The 27,346-nt window shown below is 46.0% G+C and overlaps 1 protein-coding gene across 1 annotated transcript in view; it reads left to right on the top strand.

Moving 5' to 3' along the window:
* The window catches only part of PRDM4 (PR/SET domain 4), a 38,268-nt gene extending 17,032 nt beyond the window's left edge, over nucleotides 1-21,236 (top strand). Inside the window, exons 3-11 of the mRNA XM_072655841.1 lie at nucleotides 3,645-3,830; nucleotides 4,837-5,634; nucleotides 10,437-10,586; nucleotides 11,554-11,672; nucleotides 13,699-13,784; nucleotides 17,840-17,967; nucleotides 19,009-19,323; nucleotides 19,417-19,585; nucleotides 19,772-21,236. Coding sequence (XP_072511942.1) covers nucleotides 3,645-3,830; nucleotides 4,837-5,634; nucleotides 10,437-10,586; nucleotides 11,554-11,672; nucleotides 13,699-13,784; nucleotides 17,840-17,967; nucleotides 19,009-19,323; nucleotides 19,417-19,585; nucleotides 19,772-20,087 — 2,267 coding nt within the window. The 3' untranslated portion in view covers nucleotides 20,088-21,236. The remainder of the gene's footprint in view (nucleotides 1-3,644; nucleotides 3,831-4,836; nucleotides 5,635-10,436; nucleotides 10,587-11,553; nucleotides 11,673-13,698; nucleotides 13,785-17,839; nucleotides 17,968-19,008; nucleotides 19,324-19,416; nucleotides 19,586-19,771) is intronic.
* Nucleotides 21,237-27,346: the final 6,110 nt, after the last annotated feature.

Genomic DNA, 27,346 nt, shown 5'->3' with positions numbered 1-27,346 from the left:
CCAAATCGGCCTCTCTGCTGTACAACACATCTGTCCCCCAGCTACCAAAGTAACAGCTGGGCTTCCGAAATACTCTGCACATCTTATCCTCTTTAGGCTTCACAGCAGCCCTGGGAAGCAGGTGTTCCTGTCTGCATTTTAGAAATGGAGCCTTAGGTTTACTGGCTAGATTTCTTTCTCAAAGCCCAAGCTTTAAACCCAGTTCACTCAGGTGGTTAAGACTGGCTAAGTTGAATCATCAGCCCTTATATGTTGTGGAAAAGCAAGGAGGCTTAGAGAACACTCTCCCACTCTGTATTGGGCCCTCCAGTGTGGAGGAGCCGTCTCTCTGCTGTGCCCAATCATCATGCCCTGATGACTTCACTCAAAAAGAGATCATGGGTACTGGGGATTTGTTTAGATCCCTCCACTTCCTTGAAAACTTTGTTGTCAACCAGTGTCCTCCAAAATTAGTAGAGCACGGCTCACATCAGGCAAAACATCTTTTCCTTCCCACTGTGCCACAGAGACGAGGTGGGGGCTGCTTCTGAGGCTTCTAGGTGCTTCCCTGGCACGTCCGTGGGCAGAGATGTGACACGTGTGCAGCTCACTTCCCCTGAAGCCTCCAGCTCCTCGATTCTATTCCAAAACAGTCTTTAATTAGACAGGCTGTGTTTGTCTAAGGTGCTGTCTCTGTGCTCAGATGGGAAAGTATACTCGCTATCTCAGAGGATCAGGGTTCAAATCCTACTTCTTACTTTCACTGGTGAGGCCATGGGCAAGTCACATCTCTTTCCGGGCCTTGAGTTTCCCTTGTGGAATGAGGGGATTGGGGTTATGTGGTCTCCAAGAGTTTAAACGGATTAAGTTTTAGTTTAAGATTTTTAATCACATTGTGCGGATATTCACCATTTACTTGTATCTGAATCATCTTTGATTAATTGGCTTGTTGGGGCTTAAAATCATTAGGATCATTTTGACTCTTACTGGTTATTGTATGACCAGCATTAAAACCTAAAGCATGTGACAGTGGACCCCTGAGTGAGGCTGGGGTTTGGGCTTGGGACTCTCATTGTAGCACCCTTTGTGGGAACCACTCCAAGGAGGAAAGCAAAACTCAAGGTGGGATAGTTAGTTATTTATTTATCATCTAATGAGGAAGCCTTTCTTTGAGCTGACAATGAGAGCTGGCCTCTGAACCAGGCCAGCCTGGATTTAAGTCCCTCCTGCAGATACATGCAGGCTCAGTGACCTTGGACAAGTCATGTCATTCCTCACTACTCTGAGGGACTCTCTGAGACTCTAAAATGGAGAAAAGGCATCGGTCTGCTTTAGGAGAGGGTGTTCCTGACAGGTCCAGTCTGTCTCTCTCTTTTTAAAAGTGTATTTTATTGGTGCCAGTGGTCTCTATATCCCAGTCATTTCCCCCAGCCCTTTTGACTGAACCCTCCTTATTTGACAAGAGAAAAATAGTTGTGCCAAAGCATCAAGTACAAAGGACCTGATCACATAGACAGGGTTCTGTGTTAAGGCACAAGCTCAGTTTTCACGGGAACGGTCTCGGGTCAAGTAAAGGTGAGGGCTTCTTGAAACCGCCAAGCTCTCACGAGCCCCCAGAGAACAGCTGGGAATTGAGGGAGTGAGACACGAATTATCTTGTTTTCCACTTCTTCTCAGTGGGAACTTGCTGGGGAGAGCATCCCACCCTTGAGATTGGTCCGTGGTCTGAGCACACCTTTTGTTAATTCCTTTAAGTTTCAGCTTTGCAACCATACTCCCCCCGGAACCCAAAGACTTTGGTTTCCCGGAAGCTGCCTGGCGGGTCATGCCTCATGTAACTAGTTAGCATGCCAGAGTCTCATTCGTTATTGGAATTAATCAGAACATAATCTGCTCCTGAATACTGTAATTGATCTCCTGTAGCCTCATACTGCCCTGTTCCTGTCAATTGCTGATAAGCCTGGGAGGCCTGAGCCCCCAGCCCACCGGTAGTATCCTTCACCTTTTGAGAAAATTCTGACACCCAAATCACATTCTGCCCCGGGGTAAGGCAGGCTCTGGCTAAGCTCTTCCAATCATTAGGGGTCAGGACGAACTGACCACTGAGAGTCTCAAGTATGGCTATGACAAAGGGTGAATTGGGGCCATGCTTGGTACAGGCCTTTTTGAGAGTTGCTACTCTCTTCCACTCTATGGGTATGTGGCCCCTCCGAATCCCATTGGGGGCATTGGGGTCTGCTATTTCTACCACAGGGAATGTCCCTACATCTTCTCCATCCTCTATGGCCTTTCGTATCCCCTTTTCTAGACTGGACTGTGGCCTTAGGCTGTCTGACCAATGGAGTGTCCAACATGAAGGGGTAGAGAGAAGACATGGTGCATGCTCTCCTGCATCACCTTTCCTATCTGCTAGATGGAGCTCTGGACCTATTTTTCCCCTGCACTCCCTAACTTCCTCATTATCTTGCTCTCCAGGATTCTCTCCCCTTTCTGCTTTGTTACTTTTGTTTTCCTCCCAATTCCGTTTCAGTCTCTCGGGGACCTTCAGCAGGCCCTTTATCAAACCGAATATCAGGAAATCTAAGTCCTCCAACTTCCTAGGACATTGCTGTTCATAAGCAGTCATTTGTTCCTCGATCACTCCCCATTTCTCTCCTGATACTCCGGCGTGTTTGAGCCATGGAGAGACATTCCATATCCTGTTACAAAACTTTCGGAGGTCGTTCAGATGTATAGTGACCCCCGCATTCCTGCATTCCTTGTAGAGTATCTTAGCCCAGACCTCCTGTTCCTCTGGCTTTATTACTTGCAACTGATTCCCCATCCTGCCCTTTTCCCGTGGGTTTGGGAAGCTCACTTTTCTCCCCTTCCAAACACAAGGTTTGGGCACCCTCTTTCTTTCGGCCCCTTCTGGGTTTCCTGCCACCCAGGATCTCTAGTGCTGTCCCTGTTGGAGGCGCCACCTGCCCGGCCTAATGCCGTGGGCTGCCGGGTCCTCTTACCTATCTCAGGTCTTCGGTGATCAGCCGGATAAACATATGAGAGAAGAGACCGCCAGAGTGAAGCAGAGGTGTAGGCTTATATTCCGGATACAAGCTACATGTCAGCATGCAGGGCGAGTTCTCCCCGCAGGAGCCCTCTTCTCCTTCCTGAGGAGAAAGGAAAAGCCCTCTCTCAGGCTTTCCTGTCCCCATTTAAGCTCTCCCAGCTGCTAGTTTGCTCGTGGACTGTGCACGCTCTCAGCCCCTTAGCCAATTAACAAAAGGTGTGCTCAGACCACGGACCAATCTCAAGGGTAGGATGCTCTCCCCAGCAAGTTCCCACTGAGAAGAGGTGGAAAACAAGATAACTCGTGTCTCGCTCTCTCAATTCCCAGCTGTTCTCTGGGGGCCTCATGAGAGCGTAGTGGTTTCAAGAAGCCCTCACCTTTACCTGACCCAAGACTGTTCCCATGAAAACTGAGCTTGTGCCTTAACGGTTCTGACCCAGGAGTCTCTACCTCTCTTATGTGGGAGGAAGTAGATTTTGTTACTTCTTCTCCAGGTAATTGGGATTTTTACTGTTGGAAAGAAATTTCTGAGATTTTAACCAGTGTTTTCCAAGAAGATATTTGGGAGTTTTAATTTACTTTTTAAGGAAACTTCTCTTTTCTTTTTTTTCCCCAGGACTCCCTGTTGCAATTCCAAACCTTGGTCCCTCCTTAAGCTCTCTGCCTTCTGCCTTGTCTCTGATGCTCCCAATGGGCATTGGCGATCGGGGAGTGATGTGTGGGATACCAGAGAGGAACTACCCTCTCCCACCCCCACCCTACCCACACCTGGAGAGCAGCTACTTCAGGCACATTCTACCTGGTGAGTACCCTGACTGGGCATCGGCTCCCTCGGGCAGGGGAGATGAGCCTTTGTCTGTCTCAGGCATCCTTTTGTTTACTGACTCACCTCTAACGTTGTCATTTTATTCAGGGCCTTTCTTTTACAACAGAGAGCTCAGAGACCTGCCTTCCATGAATCTGTTTTTAAAAAATATTTTGATCACTATATTTTGTGATAATTTTTCCTTTGTGATCCTGTGTATCTTATTTAATATATTTGAAAACATGATTCTGAGAAGGGAGTGGCCTGTAGGCTTCTCCATACTGACCATCAGAGGGTCCCAGGACAAACCAGTGGGGAAGAATCCTGATTTTCATCAAACAGCATGCACTTTCAAGTGTCCAAGTGCAGGCCCGAAGGTTCCTCACAGCAGTTTGGAGGAGTAGCCCCCAACTGACACTCTTCTCCCCACTCTTGCTCCACTGCTGGCTTTGGCTGGCTCTATACTTTGGGAATGTCTTTTGCCAAATCCCCAGCGAGCTGTGGGGGTGGGTGTGCTTTCTGGGAGGCCCCAGGAGACCTGGCTACTTGTGAGTTTAAGAATGTCCTTCTCTGGGTCTTCTTCAATTCCATTAGTCAGCCGGTAAGCACTTACTAAGCGCTTAGTCTGTGTGAGACCCTGTACTGGAAGCTGGTCTGCTGTTTACTCATCCCTCCCTTCAGAGCTACATCTCTAACTGCAGCCAGTACCCAACAAGGCCAGCTGGAGATCAGAGCGTTTAGGTCATTTTTACTCTGCTTTAATTCTCCCTTCTCAGCAAAGGGTCTTACAGGAACAGCTTCGTGTTTATATTTACATTAATCCTTGAGAAAATAACTTATTTTTATTAAACTGGAAAAAACCATTCACACCTTCATAAGAAAAATTCTAGCCTGTGTACATTTGTGAGTGCAGACACTGCTCAAATTCTGTTTGGAGAACATTTGGAGAACATCATGCCTGGATACACTAGATCCCTCATTTCCTCTCTCTTTCCTTCATCAGGTATCTTATCTTACTTGGCTGACAGACCTCCTCCTCAGTACATCCACCCAAACTCTATCAGCGTGGACAACAACTCCGCGCTGGCCGTGTCCAATAACCCGGCAGCACTAGATCCGTATCAGCCTGGTGGCAGTGTTGGCCTAGAGCCAGGCATCGTCCCTATGGATTCCCGTGCAGTCAATGCCCACGGGGCCCAGAGCCTCCATCCTGGTGACAGCCACGAGGTGACGCTGGACACGGCTATCACCATGGAGAGTGTCTCTAGGGTGACCAGCCCCATTTCCACAGACGGCATGGCGGCCGAGGAGCTGACCATGGAGGGCGTTGCAGGGGAGCATTCACAGATGCCAAATGGGTCCAGAAGCCATGAACCTTTGTCTGTGGACTCAGTTGGTAACAATTTGGCAGCAGACACTGTGGGACATGGGGGTGTGATCCCCCTTCATGGTAATGGCCTCGAGCTCCCTGTAGTCATGGAGACTGATCACATAGCGGGACGAGTCAGTGGGATGCCCGATAATGCCCTTGGTGACTCCATCCACACTGTGGCCATGAGCACCAACTCTGTAAGCGTGGCCCTCTCTACCTCACACAGCCTTGCCTCTCTGGAATCAGTTTCCCTGCATGAAGTGGGCCTCAGCCTCGAACCTGTGGCTGTGTCCTCCATCACCCCGGAGGTCGCTATGGGGTCAGGCCATGTAGATGTGGCTTCAGACAACCTCTCCTTTGTGCCGCCATCCCTGCAGATGGAAGACTCCAACTCCAACAAGGAGAACATGGCAACCTTGTTTACCATCTGTGAGTGTGCCCAGTGGGCATGGGGGTAACTGACATCAGCACATCCACCATCTTTAGCAAACAGCTCAGCTTGGAGGTGGGGGAACACGAAACGTGTCAAGAAATCGGAATGTGTTCTTGAGTTCAGACTGGCTTCTGTGTTAAAGTAATGCCCCCTACCCCTTTTTCAAAGTGGCTTAGAGATTACTTCATATGTTTCATTTATCCTAAGAATATCTTCCTAAGGTAAGGATATGAACTGGAAGTCTGCCCTTTTTACACAGAAGCCAAGACCTAGGACAGTTTCACATAAATTCCAGAAGTTCATCTCAGGGCCCACAGTCTCTGAGTAAGGTCCCATTGCTTTTTAGCACAAAATAAGAGAAAATGTATCCAAGTTGTTTGTACTTTGCTTTAGTGAGGAGAAATGTATGCTTGAGAACACTGCTAACAGAATCTCCTACAGAAGAAGGCAGACTATCCCTCTGGAGGCTGCAGAGGGGACCAAGGTGTCCCCATTCAGTGGCCCTGCCCCTGAGGAGCCTGCCACAGAACACCAGGAACATGATTGAGAGAAGGAAAAGGATCAAAGAAAAGCCATTACTCTGATGCCAAAACTGCTAGGAAGGAGTCTAGTGCAGGAGGCTGGGAGCCTGTGGCCTTGAGGCCACACAGGGCCTTCTAGATCCTGAAGTGCAGCCTTTTGACTAGTCAGAGGCCACAGAACCCAGTCAATGGCTGCTTGGTATTGAGGGGTGGGATACTGGAACTTGAGAGAGGAGCTTGGGCTCATGACAGTATCATGTAGAGGCTCATTCTTGATGTAGGAGGAGAAAGGAAGCCATCCATTCACTTACATAAAGCTTGATCTTTTCTGAGTAAGCAGGCTTAGCCTCGTGCCCAGAAATATTTTTAAATTCTAGAATCAGAATCCTGTTTGAGAAGAGGGCTTGGCTCCCCTGGTTTCAATGCCACTAATCCCCACAGGACCATAGATTGTTGGAAGGGATCTTAAGAGACAATTGAGCCCACATCATCTGAGAGGGGAGGCCCCCCATTTTATAGATGAGATCACTGAGGCAGACAGAGGGTTAGTGGCCTGCCCAGGGTCACTCACCTAGTGAGGATCTGAAGTAGAATGTGAACTCAGGAGTCCCTAATTCCAAGTCTAACAGAACAATTCTAAGGAGAAACACCTGGATTGGAAGGTAAAGAAGTAGATGCCTAGAAGGGCCCTCCTTGGCAAAGGAGTCAGTTTGAGAAAGAAGAGGACTCAGAAGACAGACCAAGGAATGATTTTCTCATTTGATCTTCACAACAACCCTGGGAGGAAGGGACTATAATTATCCTTATTTTAAACTGAGACAGGCAGAGTTGAAGTAACTTGTCCAGGGTCCCACAGTTACTAAGTGTCTGAAACTAGATTTGAACTCAGGTCTTCCTGACTCCAGGTCCAGTGTTCTGTGCACTCTGGTATCCCCAGCTGGATAGAGTTATGAGTTTGAAGCAAGGAAGACCCAAGTTCAGTTGCTGCCTTTGACATTTAGACTTTATGACCCTATGCACATCACTTTACTTCTGTGCCTCAATTTTCTCTTCTATAAAATAGGGATATTCTTAGCACCTACCTTCCATGATTGGTGTGAGGATAACGATTGTAAAATAGGATTTTATTATTATAAAGAGCTACGTTATTATATACAGCTTGGTCCTGATTAGTGTGAATAATGAGTCCCTAGGAGTGGTTGCATTACTTGAAATCACACTGTGTATTTCCATTAGACTGGAATCAATCACCATATTTACGTAATTATAACTTTAGATAGTGTGAAGGCAAATGCATGCCACACCTTCAGGAGATACCTCATCCACGCTAATTGGGACCTGGATGTGAGTATTTTGTGAACTGTAAATCCTAACAGAAATGCTGGCTGGTATGATAAATATCATCAGTATGAAATGTTGGGTTGCAGAGTTTTAACCTTACATCCGTCTTCAGAACCTAGTTCCCAGTTTGTTGATAGCTGAACAAAGGATAAATATGGCCCTGTAGATACTGACCTTACACCAACAGGTTGACCTTGCCAGGCCCATGGGGACATCCCAGAGCTTCTTCCCGTGCTGTTTCAGGCCAGGCTGAGTTTGTCCAAGGGCATGGCCTGGAGCTCATTTCAGCATACCTTCTGTAGGCAAAGCTCTGTAGAAGGCCATTGAAAGACAGTGTCAGATCCCATCTCTGACCTCAAGGGCAGGTTGGGAACAAGGAAAATGTACAAAGATTACTCCAACTCAGGGAACACTGTGCAGTGTCAAGGTTCAGAGGACGTGTCCAGTGGCACATTTGAGGAGAGTGAGAAGGGTCAGGATGAGGAAAGCTGCCATGGAGGGAGGTGTGCCTCTTAAGTAGGGGATTGCAGTCATCGGGGTAGGGTGAGGGATATATAAGCTGAAAATAGGGGTGATGTAGTCCAGTTTGGCTTGAACATACAATCAGATATTTTTTCACAACGTAGGACAAAAGATGAGCATTTATTAAAATGCCCCCCTCCCTTTTGAAGCCAAATTTTCTTTGCATATTTCATCCTTAACAATGTATTGTGACAGATGGTATGCAGAAGCAGATAGGAGAATCCAGCTGTCTTCTGTTAAACTACACGTTAAAGAGATTTGCCGAAGATTGTAAAACTGGACCACTCTTCACCAGTTGTTTTTTTTTTTTGTTTGTTTGGAAATGAGGTTGTTTTTTTTTTTATAAAAATGTTATTTAAGTTAACATGTAATGGGTATATTATTATCACCATCATTATCATTTTTGGGGGGGGGCAGTTGGGGTTAAATGACTTGCCCAGGATCACAAGTTAGTAAGTATCTGAGACTGGATTTGAATTCAGATCCCTGACTCCAGGGTTGGTGCTTTACACTGTGCCACCCAGCTGTCCCTTAGCATCATCACCATCATCATTATTTTAAAGGAATGAACATTTTAAAAGTTTATCTGTTTTGATTTCTAATATGGTAACTATTGATACAGCCTATGTTTGAAAAACCCAGGATCCTCAGTTTCCATCTTTTATTTATTTTTTTGACATTCTAAGCATGTTTTTACTATATTTTTTCTCAAATACATGTAAAAACAATTTTTAACATTTCTTTTAAAAATTACTTTTTATTTCCAGAATCCCTTGCTCCCTCTGATTCCCTCTCCTTGAGAAGGCCAGCACTTTGATATAGATTATTCATGTGCAGTCATGCAAAATATATTTCCATATTAGTCATGTTACAAAAGAGAACAGACTAAAAAAAAACAATTAAAATAAAGTTCAAAAAGCATACTTTCATCTGCATTCAGACTCCATCAATTCTTTTTCTAGAGGTGGATAGCATTTTTATCATTAGTCCTTCAGAATCATCTTAGATCATTGTATTACTTAGAATAGCTAAGTCATTCACAGTTGAACATTGTACAATATTGCTGTTACTGTGTACAATGTTCTTCTGGTTCTGCTTAATTCACTTTGTATCAGTTCATGTAAGTCTTCCCAGGTTTTTACTTCACCAACAGCGTATTAGTGTCCCAGTTTTTCCATATGCCCTCCAGACTCTGTTGTCTTCCTTTTTTGTCACATTAACCAATTTGATAGGTACTTCAGTTGTTTTAATTTGCAACTCTTTAAACAGGAGTGATTTAGAGCAGTTTTTCTTGTGAGTATAAATGGCTTTTATTTCTTCTGCAAACTGCCTATTCCAGTGCTTTGACCATTTATCAATTGGGGAATGACTCATATTCTTTTAAAGTTGACTCCTTTCTCTACACATTTAAAAAATGAAACCTTTGGCAGAGAAACTTACTGTAAAAAAAAGAAATTTCCCAGTTTTCTGCTTTCTTTCTAATATTGGCTACATTGGCTTTGTGCAAACTTTTTTAAATTTAATGTGTTCAAAATTATCCATTTTAAATTTCATGATCCTCTCTATCTGTTGTTTGGTCATAAATTCTTCTCTTGTCCATAGATATGACAGGTGAAGTATTCTATGCTCCCCTAATTTGTTTACAATATCATCTTTTATTTCTAAATCATGTCCCCATTTTAAGTGTGTCTTGATATGTAGTGTAAGATGTTAATCTATACCTACTTTCTGCCAGACTACTTTTCAGTTTTCCTAGCTGTTTCTGCCAAATAATGAATTCCTTTCCTAAGAGCTTTGAGTTTATCAAACATTAGATTGCAATGGTCATTTACCACTGGGTCTTCTGTACCCAATCTATTCCACTGATCCACCATGCTGTTTCTTAGCCAGTACCAGATTGTTCTGACACTCTGTACTACAGTTTGAGATCTGTATGTCTAGGCCATCTTCCTTTTCATTTTTTTCATTGATTCCCTTGATATTCCTGACCTTTTGTTCTTCCAGATGAATGTTGTTACCTTTTTTCTAGCTCCGTAAAATAAAGGGTTTTTTTGGTAGTTAGATTGGTATGGCACTGAATAAGTAAATTAATTTGACATCCCCAATTTTTTAGAATGTAAAGGGATCCCAAGACTAAAAAGTTTGAGAACTGTTAGCCTCAAGATTGAACAAGGGACTTGTCTGTTGAATTAGAAGGAGATTTAAGATCTTGTCAGGTCCTGGAGAAGGATATGCTACAGTCACATGGATTGGAGGTATGAAATCTTGATACAGTAATTCTGACAAGACCCACCTTTGTACTCAGCTCACGTTTTATGAAAAGTACTTTTTAAATAGAAGGCAGGCCCTAGTCCTGCCTGGTTCCAGGATCCATTTGGGCTTCATTAAAATCATCTCATCTTTTCTATCTCCAGGGTGCACACTTTGTGACCGAGCCTACCCCTCAGATTGCCCTGACCATGGACCCGTGACCTTTGTCCCAGACAGCCCAATAGAGAGCCGAGCCAGGCTGTCTCTCCCAAAGCAGCTCGTCCTCCGCCAGTCTCTCATGGTGGCAGATGTGGGTAAGAGCCATAAAACCCACAGCATGCCACCTGTCCACTTCCTCCCTCCCTGCTGCTGAGTTGTAAGGATGGGAGCTGCAGAGAGATCATTGGAGCCCAGGAGGAATATTTATGAGATTTGGGATGGTGGGAGTAGCTGTTAAGTGTAACTCAGGTTTAAGTCATTATGAAAAAATTCGCTTTCTCAGAAAACCGTCTCATAAATTGGTAGGAGAGAACTCTTCTCTGACTGGATTTTCTTGATTCCCCACTGAAAGGTCAGGAGCAAGTCTGTCCTTCAGGCTTAGCATTCATTAGCAACATGAAAATAACACCGTAGATATCCTTGATCACAAGGAGTATTTTGTAGATCAAATAAGTAATAAGTATCTTGAGTGCCAGAGAAGAAAGGAATAGCTAGAATATATTTATCTCAATTTCACTTAAATTAGGGAGTACAAGAAGTATATATATATATGTGTATATATCTATATGTATGTATGTATGTATATGTATATATATGCATATATATGTATATATATGTGTGTGTGTGTGTGTATATATATGTTGGGTTCTGAAGTCACGAGCAACCATTTTTCAAATTCTTTCAAAACCTGCTAAACTTTCTAGAAGACAGCTAATAAACCTAAATTATCCACCCAAGGTGTTGGAAGCTTCCCTTTATTTTACAGTAATTGGAGGTAGAAACATTTTTAGTGTGACATCCTTAGATTCTTTTCTGAACATTTTGAAGAATAGTCAAATTTCCCAACTCCCAGACTCCAGAAGTCAAGGATGTACAATATCTCTTACCACGTCCCTGATGAGATCTACTTCCTCTCTGTATTTGTCAAGAGGGACTAATACGGCTTAACTGCTCCAAAGTTCCCTGCTGATGAGACTTGGTACGCGTGGCCAGCCCTTCTCTTTTTCTCTACCTTTGGGACTGGCTTTAAACCTTTGGTTTTTGGGTTCTTCCTGCTGATAGGTGTATGGACTGGAGAAACCATTCCTGTGCGAACTTGCTTTGGGCCATTGATTGGCCAGCAGAGCCACTCTATGGAAGTAGCAGATTGGACAGACAAGGCGGCAAATCATATCTGGAAGGTTGGTGTTGGTGTGTGTGTGAAAGAGAATTTTCTGTTGCTTTTAAAAATGTAAGTATTTGCACCTACCTCCCTTCGTTGAGGTGTGGTTAGGTAGTGCCATAGTGCACAGAGCATGAGGCCTGAAGCCAGGAAGATTCATCTTCCTGAGTTCAAATCTGGCCTTGGCACTTACTAACTGTGACCCTGGGCAAGTCACTCTTTGCCTCAGTTTCCTTATTTGTAAAATGAGCTGGAGAAGGAAATGGCAAACCACTCTAGTATCTTTGCCAAGAAAATCCCAGATGGGGCCATGAAGAGTGAGACACAACTGAAAGGACTGAACAATAGCAGCTCTTCCTTGAAGAGGTGGGGACTGTGGATATGGAGCATTGCATCTGCAGTCAGACTCTTTCGATTTCTTGTCCAGTTTAGCTGAATTGCTTTTTTCTCTTTCTCTCTTCTTTTTTATTACAAGGGATGCCTCCATGAGTAGGGAAGAGGGAACTACTGGGAAACGAAGGGGATGTAAAAACAAGAGAAAATCCGTAAAAATTAAGACTTGTTTAAAAAAAATTTTGTTAAAGCTGTTGTATTAAAGGTGGAAGGAAAGCAAAGGAACCAAAATGCCTACATTTATCTAGTTCTCCTATGTAGAACCTTGGATTGCTTCTTGTATTCTCTTTGCTTCTGGGCCCAGCAGCCGAGTGAGTATCACAAAGTGAAACCCAGGCAAAGATTTGGAGAGTTAACAATTTCAGCAGCCCCTCTATGGGACATATTTGATTTCAGTTACTACACGGGTCTGAATCTAGGCAGTCACCCAAAAACTTAGATTTTGTTGTTGTTGTTGTTGGAAATAAAAAGGTTATATTGATAAATGTTGTTCCACACCACGAGCTTGTTTTGGAGTCAGTGAACACCCCATGTGTGCAGGGCCCAAAGAAGCTTCTCACAGATGAGGAAGCTTCTGATGCAAGCAGGGTCACTCTGACTTGCCTTCTCCCCATTTCCCCCTACCTTTTCTCATGACCTTCCTGACACCATTGCAAACCCTGCCATGAGATCCCCCCATCTGCTGCCTCCTTCCCTGGCTAGCTTTTCCACCCACTGACACTAAAATTCATTTTGTTTCCCGTGCTGCAGCAGCCCCAGCACTATCACTTTACAGGTGGGTAGTAGGGGCAGAATAATGAAAAAGGAGAAGTCTGGGAGGAGGGATTCCTGGAGATCCCTTTCATTACTGCCCTTTGCAGTTCTCAGTGGAAGTGCTTGGCAGTAAATTCCCTCATGACACAATGATGCAATCAGTTTCACTGAGAGCGTGGTCACAGGAAGGGCTTCTCTCCCTCAGCTCACAGCATCAGCACCAGGGATGTCTAGCTCAAGGTCGTGTGTGCGTATGCATGCGTCTGTGTGTGTGTCTGCGTGTGTGTGTGTGTGCACGGGTTTGGGGGAAGGCCGCAGCGGCTGCTTCTGGGGAGCTGGGCCAGTCAGGGGCTCAGCCTGTGATCCTGAGGGACATTGCTGGCCACACTTGATGGTGCGGAAAAGCTCGGTCTGCGTTTGTACCTGTGCAGTCCTGTGGCAGCACTGGCTGGAATCTTTGTTGTTGCAGCCACTTGTTTTCCACTGGGGAATTCCTCTCATTTTTAAGTTGATTTGTAGGCAACTAGAATGAGGAGCTGAGGCTCTTCCTCTTCCTAGCTCATGAGATCGTCTGATGGGAAGATCCAAAAAGACACAAAGTTCTGACAAGACAAGCACAGCAGTGCCCAGGGTTTGTCCCTCCATTCAGACACTGGGCCAGGTGTGTCTTGGTAAAGTTTCCAGGCTTGGGGGTAAAGGATGGGCTTTGTGTGCCCAATGGGGTCAGTTGGGCAGTGGGCACTGGGGTTTGCATCCTTGTGTTCCAGGTATGGGAAGATCCCTGTACTCAAGATGCTGCTGGGTCCTTGAGGACAGGGTCCTCAAGCAACCCTTGTCAGTGATCTATCCATGACCACTTCTCTCCCTTTCTCTTTTTTTTTTTGGCCTTCTGCTGGCAGATGTACCACAATGGTGTCCTCGAATTTTGTATCATTACAACGGACGAAAACGAATGTAACTGGATGATGTTTGTGCGCAAAGCCAGGTGAGATGACTGTTGGAGTGAGGAGCACTGGAGCCCCCAAAGGCCCTTTCCTTGCTGCAATGCTCTGAGGCCTGCAGGATGCATATCATCCTCATTTCTCTTGAGGGTTGGTGATATGCCTGTGCCTCTTAACTCCATTTCCAGGGTGTTTCCTCCTCCTCCTCCACTGTGCTGTCTGACTTAAATAGTAGTTTTAGGGGAAATTCACAGAAAAATTTAGGTTCACACATACTTCCAGACAAAGGGTCTAGCTACCTTTAAGATTCTTTAAAATGACCATAAGATGTGTAGCAAGTAAAAATGGTGCTTAGGCAGTTTTCTCTAGGTCAGGATAGCATTTTATTAATAGTGATGTGTACTGTTAACAAACGGTCTCATTGGCACCTCAGGAAAAAGTCAGGATATGAGCACGATCAATTTATTGGTTAGGTTAGTAGTAATCACTAAACTGGTCAGTGGCCTCTCTGGATGACCAGAGACCCTGAGTGAGGGCCAACAGGGTCTTTTAAACCTAGGTGTGTCTTCCTTCTGATTGACCTGACAGTACCTCATTGAGACTTCCCCCTGACCAAGGTAAGAATACCCCAGTTGGTAGGTGGGTTTGCCTTCAGGTGTGGATGTTCACACCCCTCTCTTAACAGTTGAGGAATGTTAATTGTTTGCTGGGCATTGACTGCCCATAGTAATCTTGACCAGAAAATCAGGACTATCCCAAATGGGATTCCCTGGTTTTGTCTTCCTTGTGGAGACCAAGTCACTCCTAGTTTCACCGAGGAGACAGAAGATTAGGAGACTAGTTCCCTGGAGAGGAACCCAGGCCAAGCTGGTTTCCCTGTTTACTGGTAAACAGGAGCAGGAGTCCCACTTGGGAGAGGTCCAGCCCAACTAGTTAACAAGCAGGTGCCTTGGGGGGTTGGAAGTGATGGCATTACTTGGGTCATACCCTTTGGAAACTACCCATGATCTAGACTGAGAAGTGGGTTCGAGAAAGGGAAAAAGGATGGATTTCAGGTTAGTATGATACAGTATAATACTTATTTCCCCAGATCTTAGTGTGAGGGGCTACTTAAATTCATCATCAACCTAAACATAATTCTCTTGAGTTGTGAACAATGTATCTTATACATTATATATTTATATATGTATATTGTATATGTATATATGTATACTTATGCAGTGTATCTTATACGTAGTTATACTGTCAGGTTAGTAAAGAAAACCCTAGTTATTCTAAAGTATATTTTCATACATGGGAATGTTACAGACTTTTAGAATTGAGAGAGTTGACAGGGGCCCTTCCCCCTGCCCTGCCATCCTGTCTCTCCTTGAAGACTCCTGGGGGGTAACATCTACTTTATTTATACCCACTACTTATATTTATACTCTTGGGTCAGAAAGGACAGGTGTGATCCTTCCTATCTGAAGGAACAGCCCTTCAGATACTTGAAGGTTCCCCCCCTGCCCCGGAGTCTTCTCTTGGCCCCAGACATGCCAATTCCTTCAGCAGATCCTGACATGACACAGACTTGAGGCTACTTTTCATTGTGCTGGTTGTATTCTGCTGGATACTCACCACTTTTCCATATCCTTATACTGGTGCCCAGACTTCACACAGTCCTCCAGACAGATATGATAAGAACAAAGCACTGAATGGTGACCTCCCTCTTCCTGGAACCTGTGCCTCCTAATACAGCCCAAGATTATGTTGACCTTGTGGTAACAGTCCACTCAGACCCTCAGATCTTTTTCAGAGCTCTTCTCTAAGCATCTTATACTTGTAAAGTTGGGTTTCTTCACCTCAAGTACAAGACTTTACATTTTTCACTGTTTAATTTCATCTTATTCAGTTTATCCCAGTGCTGTGGCTTGTCAAAACCTTTTTGGATGCTATGTCATTCTGTGTATTTGCTGCTATCTAAGCCTTTCTCTAGGTCATTGATAATGTTAACCAGAGCAGAGTGGAGGCCACCTGTTGGAGCACTCCACTGAAGAACTTCCTTCACCATTCCTGCTTTGACCACTTTTTGACCCATTTAAATTGTATTATCCTCTAATCCAGCTCTGTCCCCAGGTGCTAAATTAAAAGCTTTGCCAGGGCCTGTATCCCATATCTCGTCCTCTCTGGGCCAGTCCTCCTGTCAGAGAATGGCACTGAGGGCAGGCCCCTTCCTGAGGCAGCCAGGTCAGTTTGGGGGATGCCCTGCTCCCATCTCTCCAGTTACTCATCCTGGGATTTTCCCAGGAGTCAGAGTCAGTGGGCTGGCTGGCCTGTTCTCTTCAACTTTTCTGAAAGTCCCGACATTTGCCTCTGTGGGCTTGTGCACTCTCTTTCCTGTTCCATGATCCTTCACACCATGGGTTCATGCTCTTCCTGAGCTAAAGGCCAGAGCTGGGCCCAGGCCTGCCCTTTGCAGGGCAGCAGTTCATCCCTCCTGGGCCACCTTGTTCCACCCAAAGCCCCAGTCTGCACTCACTTCTTGGACTCGCTTCTCTCCTGTTTTGGTCACATTCTCTCTTTTTGTCTGCTTTCTTGGTGCACCTCAGCTCATCCTGAGCTCGGGCATCCCTGTTCTCACTGTGGTCTCCCTGTTGCTCTTATGGTCATCTGCTGCCCAACCTTGCTCCCATCTGAGCTGTTTCCCCCTTAGAATGTGAGCTCCAAGGGTAGGGCTGTCCGACTTTTCTGTTGGATTCTACTTAGTAAGTGTCTAATAAATGCTTCATTCCTGTCATAGACTCCTGCCATAGACAATCACTTCTTTTCATGACCCCATGACCTGGGGCAGGATTTCCTCCTGCAGTCACAGGATCATCCTCTTAGTTGACGACACTGTCCCCTTCCCCTTGTAGTTTTCCTGTTGTACGACTGGCTCTTTCTTGGGCTCTGGGGCCTCAGCTGCTGTTCGTGCTTATTTGTGGACTTTAGATTGGGAGCCCCTTGGGGCAGGGACTGTGCTTTGCCTCTTCTTGTATCTCCAGTGCTTAGAGCACAGCCTGACACAGAATAGGCCCTTCATGACTCACTAGTATCTAACTTGAGAAGCGTCTCTAAGTCATCTTCTGCCATGTGCAAGGTACCTGCAGATGCATTCTCAGCAGCCTTTTTGTGGGGTACTTCATCTCTGGCCAGGGATCTGTTATCCCTCTCTTTTAAGCTGAGGTTCAGGAGTCCAAACCCCAATTCTCAGACACTCACCTCAGCCAGTGTCCATTTCTCTCTTTGGTATCCTTTGCCTGCAGTGGGCATCAGGGATGGAAAACACAGCCTGTGCCCAGGAAGCCTGTAGTCTCTTCTCCAGCCCTTCACACATGCTGGCAGCCTTGTGTCAGTCTCTTCTGTCCAGGTGGATTGCCCCCAGGAGGACTCTGCTATCTTCTTGGCTACTAGAAGCCATCAGCCACTTCCTTTGCAGCCTGTGACAGAGCTGCCTCTGTTCCATTAAACAGGGAATAGCCCCTTTCTCCTCCTCTTTGCACCAGCTGGTTGATCTCCATCAAGACCTGCTGTGCTCTGGTTGATTGGGAGGACTTGCTTCAGCAAGACCTCAGGCCCATTCCTAATCCCCAGTCATATGATGTTCCTGCCCTTTCTTTTTCTCCTGTGTAACAATCTGCTGCTATCATAGATGTTGATGTGATATTTGGCGTCCTGTGATACTGGGACATATGTAAGTTCCATGTCCCAGCCTGGCATTTCTTTGATTGATTTTATTTGTGACAATTCAGACACTGTCACCTAGAATGTAGATTTGGGTCTGCGAGGAACGACAGATTCTTTTTTTTTAGGGGGAGGTTTATTTCTTATTAAAGCCCCCCCTTCTCAAACGCCATGCCCTTCCTCCAGAGCCAGGCTGTGATCAGGGTCCAGCTCGGCCTGGGCAGGGAACAGGTGTCCCAAGAGAATCGTGTGACTGTGGAAGCGCCATGGGACTGGTGTGACAGCTCCGGGTTCCAAGCCTTGTGGTGCTGGCTTGTTGTACGTCACTTGTTCCAGGCAGTGCTTTGGACATTTCCTAAGCCGAGCCTGACTGGCTGTCCAATGTATGGTATTACAGGAACCGGGAAGAACAAAATCTGGTGGCTTATCCTCATGATGGAAAAATCTACTTCTGCACCTCCCAGGATGTTCCTCCAGAAAATGAGCTGCTTTTTTACTACAGCCGGGATTACGCCCAGCAGATTGGTAAACTGATGCACAGACGCCTTTTCTGTCATAAATCCTGAGGATGAGAATGGGAGAGGCATAGCTAAGCCTCCTCGTGGACACCAACTCGTGTCCCTTTGTGGCTACCCCAGAGGCCTCAGTTTCCTTACACACAGTGAGGATGTCTCTCACCACCCAACGTGGGGGAACCTCCAAATCACTGAGGTTTTCAGATGGAAGAGAAGGTCAAGGCTGAACCTACTCCCAACAGAGGATGCCCCTCCCCTCCTGGGACACAGTGGCAGGGAGATCTTGGATGTCCATATGTGGTTCCACAGACAGGCACACCTATGTAGTGGTACCCTGCCCTTAATCCACTGTAGTGACCTTCACAGGACATGGATAGGCAGCAGGAGGGCCACAGACATTGAATCTAGCCCCTCATTTCATAAAAGAGGGAACAAGGCCCATGGAGGTGAGCATGCACACAGGCACCCAGGGATTCCAGTTCTCAGACTCCAGGCCCACAACCAGAGTAGCCTTGCACCCTGCAAAAATGTTATCTGGACCCTGAGGACAGCCTGTTTTGCTCATAGACTAGCCCTCCCTCTGACCTTAAGACCTGTGTGAGGTATGTGGCATCTGCTCTGAGGTCCTGGTCTAGCCAAGGGCTGGGGCCCACTGTTGACACCTGGTTGCACCAGGCAGGAGGTCACCAGAGCTGGGCTCCAGTGCCTTTGTGCCTCTTCTTCAGGGCAGGCCCTTGTCTAGGTGGCATGGCAGGGCTGTCACCCCACAGCCTTCTCACAGTTAGCCTCATGTTGACTTGCTTCAACAAAGGTGGTCATGGCTGATGCAGGAGAGACTCCAGCATCAGAAGCAGAACATTGTAGGAAGGAGAGGTTTCCTGTCTGTAAGGGTCTGCTTCCATCTGTCCCCTATCTGTCCAAGTACCTGAGGAAAGCCAGAGGTGTCTTCCTGTCCTGGAGTCAGGCTGGCCAGAGGTGGTTCTCAGCGACAGCTCTGGTCCTGAGATCAGGGTCAAGGATTGGGCCTAATTCCGAGCGGTTTTGCTTTTAGGTGTTCCCGAGCACCCGGATGTGCATGTCTGTAACTGTGGCAAGGAGTGCAACTCTTACACAGAGTTCAAAGCCCACCTGAACAGCCATATCCACCACCACCTGCTGAGCCAGAGTCATGGCAGCAGCCATGGGCCCAACCACAGCAGGGAGAGGAAGTGGAAGTGCTCCATGTGCCCTCAGGCCTTCATCTCGCCCTCCAAACTCCATGTGCATTTCATGGGCCACATGGGTATGAAACCCAACAAGTGTGACTTCTGCAGCAAGGCTTTCAGTGACCCCAGCAACTTGCGTACGCACCTGAAGATCCACACAGGTAAGGGGGCAGGGACTCCCGGGGTGGAAGACGGGCCTGGGGGGACAGGTGGCAGGGGAGGCTCACCAGTTTGTCCCTTGTGCTGCCATGCAGGCCAGAAGAACTACAGGTGTGCACTGTGTGACAAGTCCTTCACCCAGAAGGCTCACCTGGAGTCGCACATGGTCATCCACACTGGTGAGAAGAATCTGAAGTGTGACTACTGTGACAAGCTCTTCATGCGGCGGCAGGACCTCAAGCAGCATGTGCTCACACACACCCGGTATGCAGGTTGGGCTGGGGACTTCCTGTGCTCTGTGCTCCCTCAGCACAGCCCTCTGAGGGTCTCGGCTCTGAGCATGGGGCCCTGCCAGTTCTGCCGCACTCCTGGGGGCACCTGGATGAGCAGGGGTTGGGCTTGACCCAGGGTCGCATCCCAAATCAGGCTTTCTCCTTTGTGCTTCCCCAGAGAGAGGCAGATCAAGTGTCCCAAGTGTGAGAAGCTCTTCCTGAGGACGAATCACTTGAAAAAGCATCTCAACTCTCACGAAGGAAAGAGGGACTACGTGTGTGAGAAGTGCTCCAAGGCTTACCTGACCAAGTACCACCTCACGCGCCACCTCAAGATCTGCAAAGGCCCCACCTCAGGCTCCTCGGTCCCCAAGGAAGAGGACGAGGATGATTCAGAGGAGGAAGAGTTGGGAGACCCTGTGGGGGCCGAAGAATGTCGACTGAGCGGGGCTGTGTACACTGCTGCCAACGACGGCCTCGCTGCACACAAGTGAACCTGGACAGAAGTGGCTGAGAGGGACAAAAGAGAAAATCTAGCAACCTGCCCCCCACCTCCACCCCGCATTTTTATATAAAAGTGCAGCTTTTTATTTCTTTCCAGCCAGTCGCCAAAACAGACTTTTCAGTGAGAATGGGCAAAGCACTTAGAGAGGCTTGTATCCTTTCCACAACCCTGTGAGGAGAGCAGACAGCAGGCAGAGAGCGTCAGTCTGCCGGGGCTGTTTCTGAGCCATTCAAAGCCTCTGGTTTGGGTAATGAAGGAGCAAATCAGATTATTGTAGATTCCATCCCAATGGCCCCTTGCTTCCCCTCACCTCAGAGGTCAGAGTTTGCCTTGCAGCTCCCTCCAGTATTGGTCAGCACATCATAGAATCACTCCCAAGGCTTCCCCCAAAAGGAAGGAATCGAGGCCTACAGTACTAGCTTTAGCTGTTGTGTGGCCATTCAAAGTGACTTTCTCCTTGGGCTCAGACTCACCTGTCCATATCTACTGCTGGGGCTCCAGGCCCTGAGGATTCATAGGGAAAGAGTGACAGGAAAGCTAGATGGGGGACCATCAGCTACCCAGAGGTCAAGGACAGAGGCTAGACAGCTGTGGACAAGGGGTGAGAGTGTCTGAGCAGCAGTACTTGCCAAGAGGGAGCAGTCAGGGGCTAACGGTGGGCACTGCTAGCAGAGTCCTGTTGGAAAGAGCAGTGAGGCGGTCCCTGTGAGGGCCACCAGGCAAGAACAGAGAAGTATCTGTGACATTCAGGCAAGACCCTGGAGCTTTTCCATCAGACAGCTTTGCCTTCCAAGTGTAGGTCGTGGGCCTCCAGGGGAACCTGACATGGGACATGGGACACATAAGAAACCGGGATACGCTGTCCCAAGAAACAGTCGGGGCTGCCCGCAGGCTGCCCAGAGGCCTTTTTCCAAGCCACTGATGCAGACTGTAAGGTGCCCTGCGCCCGGTGTCTGGGCTGCCCCTTTGGCCGACCCTGTTTCTGGTACCAGTTCCCAGTGTAGAGACCACATCCTCTGGTCTAGGAGTGGGTGTGACTGGGAAGGTGTTGCTGCTATACTATTTATTGAATGAATACATTTCATTCAGACCTGTACCCTAGGAAAAAATTAAAATCAACAACATTTTTTAAAGAAAAGGCATGTTATTCACAAAGTGCGTGTGTGTGTCTCTGTCTGTGTGTCTGTGTGTCTGGGTGTGTATGTAAAGCCCAGCTAAGGGAAGGAAGTATCCCTTCAGCATCTAGTGGGGTTTCATCCAGCAGAGCTTTGTCTTCACTGTCCTTCCCCCATTCCTTGTCCTGCCCCCCCACCCTGCTGCTGCCTTGACTCCTCCACCCATGAGCTTCTTGGCATCATTGAAGAGAACATTTTATTAATAGGGGTGCTGCCTGCCAAGAGAAAGGGTCTCTATCTAAAAACCAAGAATTGATGCAGCTCAATTTTATAAGCATAGAACAAACAGCACAGGGCAAGTGGAGAAGTAATACAGCTGGTGATAAGGTTAGCAGCATCATGGGGCTGAGGGCAGCATGACTTCTGACATTAAGGAAAGCAGACATACAACATGGGGGATCAGGACCACCCCAACCCCTCTTCTAGAAGAATGCTGTGTACAGGCTTTGTGGGACCATTGACAGAGGACCAGGGATAGAGACTCACTGACTCTTGGGAATGAGAGAAGATCACCCTTAACTGGGGAAGGAGAAGCAGAGATGAGGCCGGTCAGCTTTGGTGATCTCAAGATAGTGCACAGATGGCATGGAGTTTCTCAGGAGCTGACAGAATGAGAGAGAACAAATTTACTTGGTAAAAAGTGATTTACAAGTCAGGTGCGAGGATAACGGTTCCCTGAGAATTAGAGTTTTTTATGAGAGTATTGAACCTCAAAACTTAGCTCAAAGTTTTTCATTAATTAAAGGCGATCAATAGGGAGAATAAACTTTAGCATCTAACTGTGAAAGAAGACTGGACTTTTGAACTCTGAGCTTCTTCATTTAGGGACAAAGAAAAGGCTTAGGTTATAAAATACAGAATAAGGTTACAGAATTCTATCAGTTACACAGTGAAATAAAAGTACAAGATCAATGTTTAATTTCCACAATCTTCAGGATGCCCACACATAGGCTGAGGGAGAACAGGCACCAGGCAGCGCAGGGCAGCACATCCTTTCTGGGTCAGGGCCATGAATGTGGAGTAGCCAGGGTCTGGGACCACCCCAGGGAGAAGTCAGCTGGATGCCCATTTTCATCCCCAAACACGAGTTGGGTCCAGCCACAGCCAGGCCTCAGCGTCCCAAAGGGTACTTGGGGATTCACCTCTGGGCAGTGGACTTGTGAGGGCCCTGGCCTTTACTATTTACCTTCTCCAGGTTTTTGCCCCAAGACTATTTTTTTCTGACTCTCTAGGGCAGCATCAATCACTGGAGGCAGATCTAGAAGTGTCCTTAGCCTTTAGGACAGGTCCCCACATTTTACAGATGAGGAAACTGAGGACTGGGAAGGGAAAGTAGTAGTAAAAATAATAGTCCTTGAGATCTGTTCTCATTTGATTCTCGCAATAATGCTATGAGGTAGGTACCATTACGAGTCCTGTTTTACAGTTGAGAAGACAGGCAGACAGGATAAGTGATGCCTAGGGTCACACGGCTAGTAAGTGCCTGAGGCTGGATTTGTGGTCAGGTCTTTCAGCCTCTGTGTCCAGCACCCTGTCCACTGTACTGTCCTGCTGCAGTACTTAATAAACTCCAGCGCTTAAATCACCCTTAAATAGCAGCTGCCGAGTATTTGCTTTTGGCCTAAACAAACTGAATACAAGTGGCATCCATTTATGTAAGTTCCTTACTCGTTTTCTCATCTAATCTCTAGCTGCCAGAGCCTCCACCATTTGGAAACCTTGCCTAGATGTGGCTTCATCGTTACAGGCACCACACCCTTCCTTCAAGGAGGGGAGAGGCTCAGAGGCTCCCTATCCCTGGATGCTGGGACTGTGTGCCTAGCTGCTGCTAAGCTATACAAAGAGCAAAGAAAAGAAGGGGCCTGAATAACCTCAGACTTTGGAGAATAAGCACATCTTTATCCAGCCCACCAGGAAGCTGCCTCATCTAAATACCAATGATCAGATAAAAAAAAACCTACATGATAAAAAGGCAAATACTCAGGAGCCACATCTCTGAGTAGAGCTTACCTTAGGGGACTCCTTAGGTGTCTCTCCTGTCTCCTCTCTGGATCCCTAAGGTGTCTCTCTGTTCAGCGGGGGAGTAGGCTCCTAGGGATGAGCTCAGGACTTAGCTTGGTGGGTCCCAGGGGATGGACAGACCAGGACCAATCCCCTGCTGAAAGCCTCACCAGTTTGTGAAGAACTGCTATGTCAGAACTGCCAAGGGCACGTACCATGTTCCGTGAGCACACAGAAGGACGCAGCTTCTGGGCTGCCATTTCAATCAATCCTCCAGTCTTTCCTACACGAGCAGCATCCAAGGCAGATGTGATTTAGGGGACAAATCCTTATCAAGTACCTTTGAAGAGAATCACAGATCAGACAGGGTTCTTAACCTGGAACTTTCTTTTGATATTTTGACAACTGTATTTCAATAGAATTGGTTACCTTTGTAATAGAATGCACTTTATTTTATGCATTTTAAAACATTCTGAGAAAGGGGTTCATAAGCCTCACCAGAAGGGGGCCATGGCCCAAGGAAGGCTAAAAGAGATCTTGGAAACCATCAAGGCCAACCCGCTCATTTAACAGGTGAAGAAACTGAGGCCCAGAGAGTTTGCGAATAGTTTAATATACACCTACACCTATTCTTTTTCAAACATCCTAATTCTGGAGAAGGGAGTATATTTTGTGAGAAGGAAACCAATAACAGACTTTGAAAATTTCAGAATATCCAACTTAATTGGCTGGTTGGTTGTTTTTTTTCTGTGAATGTTGATTAAGCAGCTGTTATGTATAAGGTGTGTGATGAGCAGGTCGGAAAGCAGGGACACACTTCACAGAATTGCTCTAGAAAAGTCACATAAATGGCAAAGATGTGTAGGACCTCAGGCTTAGGTAATGCATGTGAAATCCAGAATGTGGGAGGGAGGACCCAGCTCATGGGACGGGACTCATGGCATGCTCAGAGAAGCATGCAGATGAGCATCTCCCAGCTTTGCCAGTGTGGGTGACCTGCCTCCTGACCACCGGGGGATGGTCAGAGACTCATCAGAGCAGGAGGTTCATAGCATTGTGCAAGGTCCTAGAGATATCGGGATAAAGAGGGAATGACTTCCTGTCCTCAGGAAGCTTATGTTCTGTTGAGGGCATCATTCATTCATTCATTCCTTCTATCTAGATCCTCATTCATTCAACAAAACATTTATTAAATACCTATTATGTGCAGGCACATAGTAGGCACATAGACCTCAGTTTCCTCATCTGTAGGATACAAAGACAAAAAAATGAAATCATTCTGCCTTCAAGGAGTTTACATTGTGTCCAGACCCTCATTCATTCATTTCATAAAACATTTATTGTGCATCTGTCATGTGCCACGTATTAGAGATAAAAATATTAAAAATAAAAAATTTAAAAATGAAACAGTTTCTGTTCTCCAGGAGCTTATATTCTCCCCACTCCCTAGAGAGGACTCTATAGTCTATCCACTCATTCATTCATTTATTCAAAAAAGCATTTATTAAACACCTATGTGCCAGGTGGATAGGTAGGTGACACCATAGCACACAGAGCACTAGACTTGGAGTCAGGAAGACTCATCTTGCTGAGTCCAAATCCTGCCTAAGATACTTCCTAGCTCAGTGACCCTGGGCAAACCACTTAACCCTGTTGGCCTCAGTTTCCTCATCTGTAAAATGAGTTGGAGTGGAAAATCACTCTAGTATCTTTGCCAAGAAAACCCCAAATGAGGTCACAAAGAGTCAGATATGACAGAAACAACTGAACAACACCATCAGCATCCTATGAACATGTACTAGGCACTATACTAGCAGCTGCGAATTTAAAAAAAAAAAATTTTTTTTTAAATCCCTACCCTTGAGGACGAGGTGGGGATAGTTTTTTACTTGAAGGAGTGAAAATGTTTCTTTTACTTAGAAAATATGCCTGAAGAGGCTATGTAAGGGAAGTTACCACTCTGGTTTATTTTTCTATATAAACAAGCATGTTTAGATATAACAATTTGGGAGCACAGGAAACATTCCTTAGACTAAATTCCCCAAGTTTCGGGAGTCTTTTTCTAGTTAATCTAAAAACCTACCCCTGTATTCTAGCTGTTTAGGCAATCGAACAACCAAGCACTGGGCACCATTCCAGCTAGATCCAAGGAGCAACATGGTGTGTGTTTTAGCGTGTTTCTGGGGTCCAATTCACATTTTAAAAATGAATTACTATATGCTGGTGTGGACTCCACTGTGACACCCTCGTGAGGTCTTAGAGTGCTTCTGCAGACACAGGTCTAAGGAGACATCCCCAGACAGTCAAGCAGCCAGTAGAATAGACACTAGTGGATGAATTGATGTGGGCCCAGTTTCCTGTCCAACCTTTAGTCTCTATTTGCTTGTCTTACTTTCCCTAGGTCTTACTTTCTTACCAACTATATTAAGTTAATTATTTACTCACTGCCAATCATATAAGGATGAGATTATTTTAAATAGCCCCAAAGTGGTATGACAGAATCAAAGACTATATAATAAAGATGTTTGTTCGTAACCAAAGGGTTATCATCTCCCAGTCATTCATTTTAAGCAACATTCTATCCTACAAAATAACGACCACTGATCTTTGAAGGGGCATCTAGGTGGCTCAGTGAATAGAGCACTGGACCTGAAGTCAGGAAGGCCTGAGTTCAAATCCAACTTCATATACTTACTAGCTGTGTGACCCACTTCACTATTTCCTCATCTGTAAAATGAGTTGGAGAAGGCAATGACAAACCACTCCAGCTTCTCTGCCAAGAAAACCTCAAATGGGGTCACGAGGAGTTGGACACGACTGAACAACAATTACAACAGTCTTTGAAGTTCACTGTTGGGAGATGTGGGTCTGTATTCCTCCTCTTTGCAGACAAGAAACATAGCTTGTTGTCTTCTTGTAAGCTAATAAATGTTTATTGATGAGTCGATTCTAAGCTCAGATACAATCTCACCCAAAGCACCATAATTACCCATTTTCATTTGATCCACATTGCCTGCCACACAGTAGGTGTTTGAAATGTTGGTGATTGAGTGATTATCAATAGTAATTGTTTCTGTTTCCCTCCCAGCCTGATGTCTTTCTTTGTTTTTGGCCTCATTAAAGGCACCTGGTTACTTCTTAAATAAGACTATTCAATGACTGGGCATTACTTCACTCTAAATGAGTGCCTGCAAAGACTTTGGCCTAAAGGGGCCAAGGTCTCCTAGTGCATCCTGGGCCATCTCCAGTCATCCTGATGAAGATCCGGTCACTGGATCTAGATGGCTCTGGAGGAGAAGTGAGGCTGGTGACCTGCGCAGCCCTCCCTCACTCAAAACAAAGTCAAGTGCAAGTCATGTCATCATTTTTCCGATGGCATGGTCTTCTTCAGCAGCAATGGACGAACACAGCAACAAGGTTGATTGATAATAAAGAATTCTAATAGGACATACTGACACACAATGGCTATTATTTTCCTGGGGCAACTCACTTAACCACTGGGTCTGGAGACCCCCATTGATAAGAGAGAGTTTTTCTTATCTGGGAATTCTCTATTTTCTTGAAATCTCAGGTGTAGTCCCTAATTAAGAAGAAGGGAATGAATGTGCCTCATATCTACTACAGTTAAACTTTCCACATCTTGACTTTCTCCATCGTGGTTTTGATATATCATGGACTGGCATAAGAAATTAAGTGGGAATTATGGGAGAGTTTTGTGAAAGTCACAGACATGTGAAGGCCAGCACATGATGCAGGAAAAGTTTAGAAACTCAGAAATGCGTAAAATATATGTATAGTAGCGTATAACACCAATATATTTTATCTTTTAATACCATAATAATTCAGACTACTCTGTTGCAAAGGGAGAGCCAAAAAAATTTTACATGAATTTTCCAGCTAACAGTAGTGCAGTGCCCCTTACCCCTGTGATGTGGAAGGGACAACTGTACTATCATGGGAGATGGTGTGAGGACTAAGTGATATAAGAGAAAAATGTTCCTGGAAAAGAAGTCAGAGACAAAGCATTTATCCTAATATAGTTCTACAGACAGAACAGAAATGCAGTTTGCAG

This window comes from Notamacropus eugenii, chromosome 3 (genome assembly GCF_028372415.1).
Source record: "Notamacropus eugenii isolate mMacEug1 chromosome 3, mMacEug1.pri_v2, whole genome shotgun sequence".
Classification (NCBI taxonomy): Eukaryota; Metazoa; Chordata; class Mammalia; order Diprotodontia; family Macropodidae; genus Notamacropus; species Notamacropus eugenii.
Note: the sequence above shows the minus strand (reverse complement) of the source record. Positions and strands in the feature narration are given on the sequence as shown.